Source organism: Bombina bombina, chromosome 5, assembly GCF_027579735.1.
Source record: "Bombina bombina isolate aBomBom1 chromosome 5, aBomBom1.pri, whole genome shotgun sequence".
NCBI classification, from domain to species: Eukaryota; Metazoa; Chordata; class Amphibia; order Anura; family Bombinatoridae; genus Bombina; species Bombina bombina.
The window spans coordinates 755,729,760-755,746,149 of record NC_069503.1 but is presented as its reverse complement, the minus strand read 5'-3'; the positions used below and the strand labels follow the sequence as shown (position 1 = coordinate 755,746,149).

Sequence of the window (16,390 nt, the reverse complement as noted above, 5' to 3'; positions counted from 1 at the left end):
CCAGTTTCAAAGAAGGAACGTTTGTTGCACAATTTGGACGTTGTCCGTGCTCTAAAGTTCTATTTAGAGGCTACTAAAGATTTCAGACAAACATCTTCCTTGTTTGTTGTTTATTCTGGTAAAAGGAGAGGTCAAAAAGCGACTGCTACCTCTTTCCTTTTGGCTTAAAAGCATTATCCGATTGGCTTATGAGACTGCCGGACGGCAGCCTCCTGAAAGAATCACAGCTCACTCCACTAGGGCTGTGGCTTCCACATGGGCCTTCAAGAACGAGGCTTCTGTTGACCAGATATGTAAGGCAGCGACTTGGTCTTCACTGCACACTTTTGCCAAATTTTACAAATTTGATACTTTTGCTTCTTCGGAGGCTATTTTTGGGAGAAAGGTTTTGCAAGCCGTGGTGCCTTCCGTTTAGGTAACCTGATTTGCTCCCTCCCTTCATCCGTGTCCTAAAGCTTTGGTATTGGTTCCCACAAGTAAGGATGACGCCGTGGACCGGACACACCAATGTTGGAGAAAACAGAATTTATGCTTACCTGATAAATTACTTTCTCCAACGGTGTGTCCGGTCCACGGCCCGCCCTGGTTTTTTAATCCGGTCTGATGAATTATTTTCTCTAACTACAGTCACCACGGTACCATATGGTTTCTCCTATATATATTTCCTCCTGTCCGTCGGTCGAATGACTGGGGTGGGCGGAGCCTAGGAGGGACTATATGGCCAGCTTTGCTGGGACTCTTTGCCATTTCCTGTTGGGGAAGAGAATATCCCACAAGTAAGGATGACGCCGTGGACCGGACACACCGTTGGAGAAAGTAATTTATCAGGTAAGCATAAATTCTGTTTTTCTTCCAAAGGTTGTTTCTAACAAGAATATTAACCAGGAGATAGTTGTACCTTCTTTATGTCCGAATCCAGTTTCAAAGAAGGAACGTTTGTTACACAATTTGGACGTAGTCCGTGCTCTAAAAAATTTTTTTTAGAGGCTACAAAAGATTTCAGACAAACATCTTCTTTGTTTGTTGTCTATTCTGGTAAAAGGAGAGGTCAAAAAGCGACTTCTACCTCTCTTTCCTTTTGGCTTAAAAGCATCATCCAATTGGCTTATGAGACTGCCGGACGATAGCCTCCTGAAAGAATCACAGCTCACTCCACTAGGGCTGTGGCTTCCACATGGGCCTTCAAGAACGAGGCTTCTGTTGACCAGATATGTAAGGCAGCGACTTGGTCTTCACTGCACACTTTTGCCAAATTTTACAAATTTGATACTTTTGCTTCTTCGGAGGCTATTTTTGGGAGAAAGGTTTTGCAAGCCGTGGTGCCTTCCGTTTAGGTAACCTGATTTGCTCCCTCCCTTCATCCGTGTCCTAAAGCTTTGGTTCCCACAAGTAAGGATGACGCCGTGGACCGGACACACCAATGTTGGAGAAAACAGAATTTATGCTTACCTGATAAATTACTTTTTCCAACGGTGTGTCCGGTCCACGGCCCGTCCTGGTTTTTTAATCAGGTCTGATGAATTATTTTCTCTAACTACAGTCACCACGGTACCATATGGTTTCAACTATATTTTTCCTCCTGTCCTTCGGTCGAATGACTGGGGTGGGCGGAGCTTAGGAGGGACTATATGGCCAGCTTTGCTGGGACTCTTTGCCATTTCCTGTTGGGGAAGAGATATTTCCCACAAGTAAGGATGACGCCGTGGACCGGACACACCGTTGGAGAAAGTAATAGCATAAATTCTGTTTTATCACCAAATTATGTTGAAATAGTGATGTCTTGAGCAGAGCTATCAAGAAGCCCGTCCTAACATTCTTGCGGTTAACTCCGCCCCCCAGGATTGGGTTATTTTATCCTTTTATTTATGCATACATTACCAATTGCTCAACGTGAGACCAGAACGTGTTTGTTTGTTTGTGCATATGGGAATAAATCTACAATAACACAGTAGAACATTCTGCAGTCCAATGTCCCTTTTTTGGTGTTGGTGCTATTTATTTATTTATGCTAAAAAAATAAAAACAAAAACAGAGAGCACTAAGATTGGTGTTGGTATTTATATACATGTTCAAATGGCCAGAGAGGCTTAAAGGGACATTAAACCACAACATTTTCTTTCATGATTCAGATAGAAAATACAATTTTAAACAACATTCCTTTTTACTTCTATTATCTAATTTGCTTCATTCTTTAGATATCTTTTTGTTAAAGAAATAGCAATACACATAGGTGAGCCAATCATATGAGGCATCTAAGTGCAGCCACCAATCAGAAGCTACTGAGCCTATCTAGATATGCTTTTCAGGAAAGAATATCAAGAGAATGAAGCAAAATAGATAATAGAAGTAAATTAGAAAGTTGTTTAAAATGGTATTCTACATCTGAGTCATGAAAGAAAAAATTTGGGTTCAATGTCCCTTTAAGTGCTTTCTACAGACTTCAGAACCCTGTCTTTCTCTTGTAAGGTGTATCCAGTCCGCGGATCATCCATTACTTGTGGGATATTCTCATTCCCAACAGGAAGTTGCAAGAGGACACCCACAGCAGAGCTGTCTATATAGTTCCTCCCCTCACTGCCATATCCAGTCATTCTCTTGCAACTCAACAAACATGGAGGTAGTAAGAGAGAAGTGGTGAAATGTAGCTGTTATTTTACTTCAATCAAAAGTTTATTTTTAAATGGTACCGGAGTTGTACTATTTTATTCCAGGCAGAAAAATAGAAGAATCTGCCTGTGATTTCTATGATCTTAGCAGGTTGCAACTAAGATCCATTGCTGTTCTCACACATGACTGGAGAGAGATAACTTCAGCGGGGGAATGGCATGCAGGTTATCCTGCTATGAGGTATGTGCAGTTAAGATTTTTCTCCAACATAGGTGTGTCCGGTCCACGGCGTCATCCTTACTTGTGGGATATTCTCTTCCCCAACAGGAAATGGCAAAGAGCCCAGCAAAGCTGGTCACATGATCCCTCCTAGGCTCCGCCTACCCCAGTCATTCTCTTTGCCGTTGTACAGGCAACATCTCCACGGAGATGGCTTAGAGTTTTTTAGTGTTTAACTGTAGTTTTTATTATTCAATCAAGAGTTTGTTATTTTAAAATAGTGCTGGTATGTACTATTTACTCAGAAACAGAAAAGAGATGAAGATTTCTGTTTGTATGAGGAAAATGATTTTAGCACCGTAACTAAAATCCATGGCTGTTCCACACAGGACTGTTGAGAGCAATTAACTTCAGTTGGGGGAACAGTGTGCAGTCTCTTACTGCTTGAGGTATGACACATTCTAACAAGACGATGTAATGCTGGAAGCTGTCATTTTCCCTATGGGATCCGGTAAGCCATGTTTATTAAGATAGTAAATAAGGGCTTCACAAGGGCTTATTAAGACTGTAGACTTTTTCTGGGCTAAATCGATTCATTATTAACACATATTTAGCCTTGAGGAATCATTTATTCTGGGTATTTTGATATGATTATATCGGCAGGCACTGTTTTAGACACCTTATTCTTTAGGGGCTTTCCCTAATCATAGTCAGAGCCTCATTTTCGCGCCGGTATGGCGCACTTGTTTTTGAGGACAGCATGGCATGCAGCTGCATGTGTGTGGAGCTCTGATACATAGAAAAGTCTTTCTGAAGGCATCATTTGGTATCGTATTCCCCTTTGGGCTTGGTTGGGTCTCAGCAAAGCAGATTCCAGGGACTGTAAAGGGGTTAAATATAAAAACGGCTCCGGTTCCGTTATTTTAAGGGTTAAAGCTTCCAAATTTGGTGTGCAATACTTTTAAGGCTTTAAGACACTGTGGTGAAATTTTGGTGAATTTTGAACAATTCCTTCATACTTTTTCGCAATTGCAATAATAAAGTGTGTTTAGTTTAAAATTTAAAGTGACAGTAACGGTTTTATTTTAAAACGTTTTTTGTGCTTTGTTATCAAGTTTATGCCTGTTTAACATGTCTGAACTACCAGATAGATTGTGTTCTGACTGTGGGGAAACCAAGGTTCCTTCTCATTTAACTATATGTATTTTATGTCATAAAAAAATTTAGTAAAAATGATGCCCAAGATGATTCCTCAAGTGAGGGGAGTAAGCATGGTACTGCATCATCCCCTCCTTCGTCTACACCAGTCTTGCCCATACAGGAGGCCCCTAGTACATCTAGTGCGCCAATACTCCTTACTATGCAACATTTAACGGCTGTAATGGATAATTCTATCAAAAACATTTTAGCCAATATGCCCACTTATCAGCGAAAGCGCGACTGCTCTGTTTTAGAAAATTCTGTAGAGCATGAGAACGCTGATGATATGGTTTCTGAAGGGCCCCTACACCAGTCTGAGGGGGCCAGGGAGGTTTTGTCTGAGGGAGAAATTTCAGATTCAGGAAACATTTCTCAACAAGCTGAACCTGATGTGATTACTTTTAAATTTAAGTTGGAACATCTCCGCGCTCTGCTTAAGGAGGTGTTATCCAATTTGGATGATTGTGATTATCTGGTCATTCCAGAACCACTATGTAAAATGGAAAAGTTCTTAGAGGCCCCCCGAAGCTTTTCCTATATCCAAGCGGGTGGCGTACATTGTTAGTAAAGAATGGGACAGGCCCGGTATACCTTTAGTACCTCCCCCCATATTTATAAAATTGTTTTCCTATAGTCGACCCCAGAAAGGACTGATGGCAGACAGTCCCCAAGGTCGAGGGGGCGGTTTCTACTCTACACAAGCGCGCCACTATACCCATAGAAGATAGTTGTGCTTTCCAAGATCCTATGGATAAAAAATTAGAAGGTCTGCTAAAGATGTTTGTTCAGCAAGGTTCCCTTCTACAACCAATTGCATGCATTGTCCCTGTCACTGCAGCCGCGTGTTTCTAGTTTGATGAGCTAGGAAAGGCGATTATTAGTAATTCTTCTTCTTATGAGGAGATTATGGACAGAATTCGTGCTCTTAAATTGGCTAATTCTTTCACCCTAGACGCCACCTTGCAATTGGCTAGGTTAGCGGCGAAAAAATTCTGGGTTTGCTATTGTGGCGCAGAGCGCTTTGGTTAAAATCTTGGGCAGCGGATGCGTCTTCCAAGAACAAATTGCTTGACATTCCTTTCAAGGGGAAAACACTCTTTGGCCCTGACTTGAAAGAGATTATCTCTGATATCACTGGGGGCAAGGGCCACGCCCTTCCTCAGGATAGGTCTTTTCAAGACCAAAAATAAACCTAAGTTTCGTCCCTTTCGCAGAAACGGATCAGCCCCAAGGGCTACGTCCTCTAAGCAGGAAGGTAATACTTCTCAAGCCAATCCAGCCTGGAGACCTATGCCAGGCTGGAGCAAAGGAAAGCAGGCCAGGAAACCTGCCACTGCTACCAAGACAGCATGAAATGCGGGCCCCCGATCCGGGACCGGATCTGGTGGGGGGCAGACTCTCTCTCTTCGCTCAGGCTTGGGAAAGAGATGTTCTGGATCCTTGGGCGCTAGAAATAGTCTCCCAAGGTTATTCTCTGGAGTTCAAGGGGCTTCCTCCAAGGGGGAGGTTCCACAGGTCTCAGTTGTCTTCAGACCACATAAGAAGACAGGCATTCTTACATTGGGTAGAAGACCTGCTAAAAATGGGAGTGATTCATCCTGTTCCATTAGGAGAACAAGGGATGGGGTTCTACTCCAATCTGTTCATAGTTCCCAAAAAAGAGGGAACGTTCAGACCAATCTTAGATCTCAAGATCTTGAACAAGTTTCTCAAGGTTCCATCGTTCAAGATGGAAACCATTCGAACACTTCTTCCTTCCATCCAGGAAGGTCAATTCATGACCAAGGTGGATTTCAAGGATGCGTATCTACATATTCCTATCCACAAGGAACATCATCGGTTCCTAAGGTTTGCATTCCTGGACAAGCATTTCCAGTTCGTGGCATTTTCTTTCGGATTAGCCACTGCTCCTAGGATTTTCTCATAGGTACTAGGGTCCCTTCTGGCGGTGCTAAGACCAAGGGGCATTGCTGTAGTACCTTACTTGGACGACATTCTGATTCGAGCGTCGTCCCTTCCTCAAGTAAAGGCTCACACGGACATTGTCCTGGCCTTTCTCAGATCTCACGGATGGAAAGTGAACGTGGAAAAGAGTTCTCTATCTCCGTCAACGAGGGTTCCCTTCTTGGGAACTATAATAGACTCCTTAGAAATGAGGATTTTTCTGACAGAAGCCAGAAAAACAAAACTTCTAGACTCTTGTCGGATACTTCATTCCGTTCCTCTTCCTTCCATAGCGCAGTGCATGGAAGTGATAGGTTTGATGGTAGCGGCAATGGACATAGTTCCTTTTGTGCGCATTCATCTAAGACCATTACAACTGTTCATGCTCAGTCAGTGGAATGGGGACTATTCAGACTTGTCTCAGAAGATACAAGCAAATCAGAGGACCAGAGACTCATTCCGTTGGTGGCTGTCCCTGGACAACCTGTCACAAGGGATGACCTTCCGCAGACCAGAGTGGGTCATTGTCACGACCGACGCCAGTCTGATGGGCTGGGGCGCGGTCTGGGGATCCCTGAAAGCTCAGGGTCTTTGGTCTCGGGTAGAATCTCTTCTACCGATAAATATTCTGGAACTGAGAGCGATATTCAATGCTCTCAAAGCTTGGCCTCAGCTAGCGAGGGCCATGTTCATACATCAACCATCAGGGGGGAACAAGGAGTTCCCTAGCGATGGAAGAAGTGACCAAAATCATTCTATGGGCGGAGTCTCACTCCTGCCACCTGTCTGCTATCCACATCCCAGGAGTGGAAAATTGGGAAGCGGATTTTCTGAGTCGTCAGACATTGCATCCGGGGGAGTGGGAACTCCATCCGGAAATCTTTGCCCAAGTCACTCAACCGTGGGGCATTCCAGACATGGATCTGATGGCCTCTCGTCAGAACTTCAGAGTTCCTTACTACGGGTACAGATCCAGGGATCCCAAGGCGGCTCTAGTGGATGCACTAGTAGCACCTTGGACCTTCAAACTAGCTTATGTGTTCCCGCTGTTTCCTCTCATCCCCAGGCTGGTAGCCAGGATCAATCAGGAGAGGGCGTCGGTGATTTTGATAGCTCCTGCGTGACCACGCAGGACTTGGTATGCAGATCTGGTGAATATGTCATCGGCTCCACCATGGAAGCTACCTTTGAGAGACCTTCTTGTTCTAGGTCCGTTCGACCCACTCCAGCTGACTGCTTGGAGATTGAACGCTTGATCTTATCAAAGCGAGGGTTCTCAGATTCTGTTATTAATACTCTTGTTCAGGCCTGAAAGCCTGTAACCAGAAAAATTACCACATAATTTGGTATATCTGTTGGTGTGAATCTGCAGGATTCCCTTGGGACAAGGTTAAGATTCCTAAGAGTCTATCCTTCCTTCGAGAAGGATTGGAAAAAGGATTATCTGCAAGTTCCTTGATGGGACAGATTTCTGCCTTGTCTGTGTTACTTCACAAAAAGCTGGCAGCTGTGCCAGATGTTCTAGCCTTTGTTCAGGCTCTGGTTAGAATCAAGCCTGTTTACAAAATTTTGACTCCTCCTTGGAGTCTCAACCTAGTTCTTTCAGTTCTTCAGGGGGTTCCGTTTGAACCCTTACATTCCGTTGATATTAAGTTATTATCTTGGAAAGTTTTGTTTTTGGTTGCAATTTCTTCTGCTAGAAGAGTTTCAGAATTATCTGCTCTGCAGTGTTCTTCTCCTTATCTGGTGTTCCATGCAGATAAGGTGGTTTTGCGTACTAAACCTGGTTTTCTTCCAAAAGTTGTTTCTAACAAAAACATTAACCAGGAGATAGTTGTGCCTTCTTTGTGTCCTAATCCAGTTTCAAAGAAGGAACGTTTGTTGCACAACTTGGATGTAGTTCGTGCTCTCAAATTTTACTTAGCAGCTACTAAGGATTTCAGACAAACTTTGTCTTTGTTTGTTGTTTATTCTGGTAAACGGAGAGGTCAAAAAGCAACTTCTACCTCTCTCTCCTTCTGGATTAAAAGCATTATCCGATTGGCTTATGAGACTGCCGGACGGCAGCCTCCTGAAAGAATCACAGCTCACTCCACTAGGGCTGTGGCTTCCACATGGGCCTTCAAGAACGAGGCTTCTGTTGATCAGATATGTAAGGCAGCGACTTGGTCTTCACTGCACACTTTTTCTAAATTTTACAAATTTGATACTTTTGCTTCTTCTGAGGCTATTTTTGGGAGAAAGGTTTTGCAAGCCGTGGTGCCTTCCATTTAGGTGACCTGATTTGCTCCCTCCCTTCATCCGTGTCCTAAAGCTTTGGTATTGGTTCCCACAAGTAAGGATGACGCCGTGGACCGGACACACCTATGTTGGAGAAAACAGAATTTATTTTTACCTGATAAATTACTTTCTCCAACGGTGTGTCCGGTCCACGGCCCGCCCTGGTTTTTTTAATCAGGTCTGATAATTTATTTTCTTTAACTACAGTCACCACGGTAACATATGGTTTCTCCTATGCAAATATTCCTCCTTAACGTCGGTCGAATGACTGGGGTAGGCGGAGCCTAGGAGGGATCATGTGACCAGCTTTGCTGGGCTCTTTGCCATTTCCTGTTGGGGAAGAGAATATCCCACAAGTAAGGATGACGCCGTGGACCGGACACACCGTTGGAGAAAGTAATTTATCAGGTAAACATAAATTCTGTTTTCTAGAAGATATGAATGCTAGAAAATGCTGCTGATGCCAAATTTATGTAAGGTAAGCCTGAATACAGTGATTTAATAGTGACTGGTATCATGCTTACTTTCTGAGGTAATACTCTTTTATATTTACAATATAAAGGTTTTTATATATACTTTGGTGATAAAACTTTATTGGGGCCTAGTTTTTTCCACATGGCTGGCTTAAATTTGCCTAGAAACAGTTTCCTGAGGCTTTCCACTGTGTTACTATGAGTGGGAGGGGCCTAATTTAGCGCTACAACTTTTACAGACTGAGACATCCATCTTCCTCCAAGGGTCTTCTGAATGCTATAGGACATCTCTAAAGGGCTCTTGGGCTTTCCAAAATCGTTTGTTGGGGAAGGTAGGCCCACAGCAAGGCTGTGGCAGTTTGGTGTGACAGTTCAAAAACCGGATCAAAAAAAACGATAGACGTTTTTTTAACAAAGGGGTTAATCATCCATTTGCAAGTGAGTGCAATGCTCTGTTAGCTTATTATACACACTGTAAAAATTTCGTTTGATTTACTGCCTTTTTTCACTGTTTTTCAAATTCTGACAAAATTTGTTTCTCTTAAAGGCACAGTACCGTTTATTAGATTTGCTTGTTAACTTGATTTAAAGTGTTTTCCAAGCTTGCTAGTCTCATTGCTAGTCTGTATAAACATGTCTGACATAGAGGAAACTCCTTGTTCATTATGTTTAAAAGCCATTGTGGAGCCCCCTCTTAGAATGTGTACCAAATGTACTGATTTCACTTTAAGCAATAAAGATCATATTCTGTCTTTAAAAAAATTTATCACCAGAGGAATCTGACGAGGGGGAAGTTATGCCGACTAACTCTCCCCACGTGTCAGATCCTTTGACTCCCGCTCAAGGGACTCCCGCTCAAGGGACTCACGCTCAAATGGCGCCAAGTACATCCAGGGCGCCCATAGCGTTTACTTTACATGACATGGCGGCAGTCATGGATAATACACTGTCAGCGGTATTAGCCAGACTACCTGAATTTAGAGGAAAGCGAGATAGCTCTGGAGTTAGACGAAATACAGAGCATACTGACGCTTTAAGAGCTATGTCTGATAATGCCTCATAATATGCAGAAGCTGAAGGAGAGCTTCTTTCTGTGGGTGATGTTTCTGAATCAGGGAAGATGATGCAACCTGATTCTGATATTTCTACATTTAAATTTAAGCTTGAACACCTCCGCGTGTTACTCAGGGAGGTTTTAGCTGCTTTGAATGACTGTGGTACAATTGCAGTGCCAGAGAAATTGTGTAGACTGGATAAATACTATGCAGTGCCGGTGTGCACTGATGTTTTTCCAATACCTAAACGGTTTACAGAAATTATTACTAAGGAATGGGATAGACCAGGTGTGCCGTTCTCTCCCCCTCCTATTTTTAGAAAAATGTTTCCAATAGACGCCACCACACGGGACTTATGGCAGACAGTTGCTAAGGTGGAGGGAGCAGTTTCTACTCTAGCAAAGCGTACTACTATCCCTGTCGAGGACAGTTGTGCTTTCTTAGATCCAATGGATAAAAAGTTAGAGGGTTACCTTAAGAAAATGTTTATTCAACAAGGTTTTTATCCTACAGCCCCTTTTATGCATTGCTCCTGTCACTGCAGCTGCGGCGTTCTGGTTTGAGTCTCTGGAAGAGGCTTTACCGGTAGCGACTCCATTGGATGACAAACTTGACAAGCTTAGAGCACTTAAGCTAGCCAATTCTTTTGTTTCTGATGCCATTGTTCATTTGACTAAACTAACGGCTAAGAATTCTGGTTTTGCTATCCAGGCGCGCAGAGCGCTATGGCTTAAATCATGGTCAGCTGACGTTACTTCAAAGTCTAAGCTGCTTAACATTCCCTTCAAGGGGCAGACCCTATTCGGGCCTGGTTTGAAGGAGATTATTGCTGATATCACTGGAGGAAAAGGTCATGCCCTTCCTCAGGATAGGTCCAAATCAAGGGCCAAACAGTCTAATTTTCGTGCCTTTCGAAACTTCAAGGCAAGTGCGGCATCAACTTCCTCTAATGCAAAACAAGAGGGAACTTTTGCTCAGTCCAAGACGGTCTGGAGACCTAACCAGACCTGGAACAAGGGTAAGCAGGCCAAAAAGCCTGCTGCTGCCTCTAAGACAGCATGAAGGAACGGCCCCCTATCCGATAACGGATCTAGTAGGGGGCAGACTTTCGCTCTTCGCCCAGGCGTGGGCAAGAGATGTTCAGGATCCCTGGGCGTTGGAAATTATATCCCAGGGATATCTTCTGGACTTCAAGGCTCCCCCCCCAAAAGGGAGATTTCACCTTTCACAATTATCTGCAAACCAGATAGAGAGAGGCATTCTTACACTGTGTACAAGACCTCCTAGTTATGGGAGTGATCCATCCAGTTCCAAAGGAGGAACAGGGACAGGGTTTTTACTCAAATCTGTTTGTAGTTCTCAAAAAAGAGGGAACCTTCAGACCAATTTTGGATCTAAAGATCTTAAACAAATTCCTCAGAGTTCCATCATTCAAGATGGAGACTATTCGTACCATCCTACCTATGATCCAGGAGGGTCAATACATGACTACAGTGGATTTAAAGGATGCTTATCTTCACATTCCGATACACAAAGATCATCATCGGTTTCTCAGGTTTGCCTTCCTAGACAGGCATTACCAGTTTGTAGCTCTTCACTTTGGGCTAGCTACAGCCCCAAGAATTTTACGAAGGTTCTGGGGTCGCTTCTGGCGGTCCTAAGGCCGCGGGGCATAGCAGTGGCTCCTTATTTAGACAACATCCTAATTCAGGCGTCAAACTTCCAAATTGCCAAGTCTCATACGGACATAGTGTTGGCATTTCTGAGGTCGCATGGGTGGAAGGTGAACGAGGAAAAGAGTTCTCTATCCCCCCTTAAAAGAGTTTCCTTCCTAGGGACTCTGATAGATTCTGTAGAAATGGACGGAGTCCAGGTTATCAAAACTTCTAAATTCCTGCCGTGTTCTTTATTCCATTCCTCGCCCTTCGGTGGCTCAGTGCATGGAAGTAATCGGCTTAATGGTAGCGGCAATGGACATAGTGCCGTTTGCACGCCTACATCTTAGACCGCTGCAACTCTGCATGCTCAGTCAGTGGAATGGGGATTACACAGATTTGTCCCCTCTACTAAATCTGGATCAAGAGACCAGGGATTCTCTTCTCTGGTGGCTATCTCGGGTCCATCTGTCCAAAGGTATGACCTTTCGCAGGCCAGATTGGACAATTGTGACGACAGATGCCAGCCTTCTAGTTTGGGGTGCAGTCTGGAACTCCCTGAAGGCTCAGGGATCGTGGACTCAGGAGGAGTCACTCCTTCCAATAAACATTCTGGAACTAAGAGTGATATTCAATGCTCTTCTGGCTTCGCCTCATCTAGCGACAATGAGGTTCATCAGATTTCAGTCGGACAACATCACGACTGTGGCTTACATCAACCATCAAGGGGGAACAAGGAGTTCCCTAGCGATGTTAGAAGTCTCAAAGATAATTCGCTGGGCAGAGATTCACTCTTGCCACCTATCAGCTATCCATATCCCAGGTGTAGAGAACTGGGAGGCGGATTTTCTAAGTCGACAGACTTTTCATCCGGGGGAGTGGGAACTCCATCCGGAGGTGTTTGCACAATTGGTTCATCGTTGGGGCAAACCAGAACTGGATCTCATGGCGTCTCGCCAGAAAGCCAAGCTTCCTTGTTACGGATCCAGGTCCAGGGACCCCAAGGCAACACTGATAGATGCTCTAGCAGCGCCTTGATCCTTCAACCTGGCTTATGTGTTTCCACCGTTTCCTCTGCTCCCTCGTCTGATTGCCAAAATCAAGCAGGAGAGAGCATCGGTGATCTTGATAGCGCCTGCGTGGCCACGCAGGACTTGGTATGCAGATCTGGTGGACATATCATCTTCTCCACCATGGACTCTGCCGCTGAGAGAGGACCTTCTACTTCAAGGTCCTTTCAACCATCCAAATCTAATTTCTCTGAGGCTGACTGCCTGGAGATTGAACTCTTGATTTTATCAAAGCGTGGTTTCTCAGAGTCAGTCATTGATACCTTAATTCAGGCACTAAAGCCTGTCACCAGGAAAATCTATCATAAGATATGGCGGAAATATCTTTATTGGTGTGAATCCAGGGGCTACTCATGGAGTAAGGTCAGGATTCCCAGGATATTATCTTTTCTCCAAGAAGGATTGGAGAAAGGATTGTCTAGTTCCTTAAAGGGACAGATTTCTGCGCTATCTATTCTTTTGCACAAGCGTCTGGCGGATGTCCCAGACGTTCAGGCATTTTGTCAGGCTTTAGTTAGGATCAAGCCTGTGTTTAAACCTGTTGCTCCACCATGGAGTTTAAATTTGGTTCTTAAAGTTCTTCAGGGGGTTCCGTTTGAACCTCTTCATTCCATAGATATCAAACTTTTATCTTGGAAAGTTCTTTTTTGGTAGCTATTTCCTCGGCTCGTAGAGTTTCAGAGTTATCTGCCTTACAATGTGATTCTCCTTATCTGATCTTCCATGCAGATAAGGTAGTTCTGCGTACCAAACCTGGGTTTTTACCTAAGGTGGTATATAATAAGAATATCAATCAAGAGATTGTTGTTCCGTCTTTGTGTCCTAATCCTTCTTCAAAGAAGGAACGTCTATTACACAATCTGGACGTGGTTCGTGCTTTAAAGTTTTACTTACAAGCTACTAAAGATTTTCGTCAAACATCTTTGTTTGTTGTCTTCTCTGGACAGAGGAGAGGTCAAAAGGCTTCGGCAACCTCTTTCTTTTTGGCTAAAAAGCATAATCCGCTTAGCCTATGAGACTGCTGGCCAGCAGCCTCCAGAAAGGATTACAGCTCATTCTACTAGAGCTGTGGCTTCCACATGGGCCTTTAAAAATGAGGCTTCTGTTGAACAGATTTGCAAGGCAGCGACTTGGTCTTCGCTTCATACTTTTTCAAAATTCTACAAATTTGATACTTTTGCTTCTTCGGGGGCTATTTTTGGGAGAAAGGTTTTACAGGCAGTGGTACCTTCCGTTTAAGTACCTGCCTTGTCCCTCCCTTCATCCGTGTACTTTAGCTTTGGTATTGGTATCCCACAAGTAATGGATGATCCGTGGACTGGATACACCTTACAAGAGAAAACATAATTTATGCTTACCTGATAAATTTATTTCTCTTGTGGTGTATCCAGTCCACGGCCCGCCCTGTCATTTTAAGGCAGGTATTTTTTAATTTTAAACTACAGTCACCACTGCACCCTATGGTTTCTCCTTTCTCTGCTTGTTTTCGGTCGAATGACTGGATATGGCAGTGAGGGGAGGAGCTATATAGACAGCTCTGCTGTGGGTGTCCTCTTGCAACTTCCTGTTGGGAATGAGAATATCCCAGAAGTAATGGATGATCCGTGGACTGGATACACCACAAGAGAAATAAATTTATCAGGTAAGCATAAATTCTGTTTTTCAACATTCTACACAGTCATTGCTTGAGGAGAGCATAAGAGCGTTTATATGTCAGAAACTGGACACAACAGAAGATAAGATAAGCAATACTTCAGGGGTATGTCCCTGAACTGCAAAACTTATACATTTTTAGACAAAATTACATTTTAAATGCTTTTTAAGACATATTGTTGCATTTATAGCCTTTTTAATACAGCATGCTTCCTTTTTTTAGCTTAGTGCACAGAGTGTTTAGGAAATATATTCATGTGTTATAAAAGTGCATAAAATGATAAATATAAGGTTGCTGTTTTCCTCTTGTGAAATGTATATTCTTACTTGTTGTTTACATTATTTGCCAATCATAGTTTCAGAAAAACTTGTGTGTGTTGTGAAGTATTATTTTGTCTTTTTAAGTCATTATTTCAGATGACTTAACTATGTTTTGTGTTTTCCTTTGCAGCAAGCTGAACTGCTTGGACGTGAAGACCAACATAGATTACATCGAAACAAGAAATTAGTTCTCATGGTTGATTTAGACCAGACATTAATCCATACCACAGAACAGCATTGTCAGCATATGTCTAGAAAGGTATTGCTTGTCGTTGGGTGTCCCCCCCCCTCTCTCTCTTTTTTTTTTTTTTTTTTTTTTTATATATAACACACATATCAATATTATGAATAGTTTAAAGGGCCATTAAACTGCTTAGTACAACTGCCAGCAGTATGGTTACTTCTAATCATGCTATTTTTTCCTAATGTGTCTGCAGCTGCTTCAAAGCCATTATCTTCTTTTAACCCAAAGTATAAGGGAAGTTCTACATCTTCACACTGGGTGCCGCCATCTTGGAGCTTGTATTTGTTATTTAACTTTTCAAAATAACTTGCAGAAATGTAACACTTCTGCTCTTTATTATGTGAGATAAACTGAAGTGAAAGGTGCAGCTGTCAAAAATGAAAGTGCTTCTAACACAGCAATCCAGTGTAGACGAACGGCACACTACCTGGTGCAGGTGGTAGAGGGCCACTGCAAACGCCTCTCAATATATCCACAACAGCAAAAATTCACTGCACCAAATAAAGAGGAATATTCTTGTCTTTATGTCATTTATTTAGCTTACAAAAAGCATGTAGGCACACAGCAGAAAACCAAAGCAACGTTTCGGGTTATTCACCCTTAATCATGCTAATACAGGACGCCTATATGCTGCTACTTAAATACCATATCCCTTAACCCTTACAATACCATTTACAAAAAATTCTAAAATACACATAGTTTTCTGCCCCCTAGTGGTCACAGCTTAATACAAAAACTGATTTCCCCTTTTAAAAACAAAAGTACTTGTACATATAACTTTTAAATTGTTTTATGATATGATACAATCATGCTGTATGTAGCTTATTCAGAGTCATTTATATTGCAACAAACAACTTTTATACATTTTAATCCCAGAAATACTGACATGTCAATCTCCCTGTTAATCCCCCTAGGGGTTAATGTATCCAAAAGGACTCCTTTCTCTTTAAAAGAGCTCCCTATTGCTACTCCTTCTTAGGGTACCCAAACTGTCATTTATCTGCCACCTTAACTGAGATATACTATGGCCGGCTTCAAGAAAATGGCAGGCCACTGGCGCCTTCATGTCACCACATCTTATGTTAGACCTGTGTTGGCCGAGCCTGTCTCTTACTTTCCTCACCGTCTCTCCTAAGTATATTTTTGAGCATGGGCATTTTATTAAATATATCACATGTGTGGATTCACATGTGTAAAAGCCATTTATTTTAAATCATTTACTTGTGTGGGGATGCACAAATTAGTTACAGCTGGCACAATTTAGGCATGTGTAGGGGACGTTATTTTTAGAGTTAATGTATGTGTTTGTTGCTTATGTTTAACAAGCCCTATATAATTTTTAACCACCAAATCTCTTATGTTAGGGACCCGTCTATATGCCATAAGGGGATATAGTGAAATGTTTTAATTTCCTTGTTACATTTTTTTAAAACATAATCTGGACAATTTCCTTACGATTACTGCTTCTAACACAGGATGCAACAATACATGTGCTACCAGATGGCGGTGCCCGGTATAAAAGGCAGAGCTTTACCAACTGGATTCTGTAATGAGTTAAAATAAGAAAACAGCTTTAGAGAACTGTAGGGAAAACAATAACATGGTGCATTGTAACCAATCTATTGTAGTTATACCCAGCTGTTTAATGTTCCTTTTGAATGAATGTAAA

The 16,390-nt window shown here is 42.7% G+C and overlaps 1 protein-coding gene across 1 annotated transcript in view; it reads left to right on the top strand.

The window, feature by feature from the left end:
* The window catches only part of CTDP1 (CTD phosphatase subunit 1), a 750,130-nt gene that overhangs the window by 99,028 nt on the left and 634,712 nt on the right, over nucleotides 1-16,390 (top strand). The window contains exon 4 of the mRNA XM_053715845.1: nucleotides 14,608-14,736. Coding sequence (XP_053571820.1) covers nucleotides 14,608-14,736 — 129 coding nt within the window. The remainder of the gene's footprint in view (nucleotides 1-14,607; nucleotides 14,737-16,390) is intronic.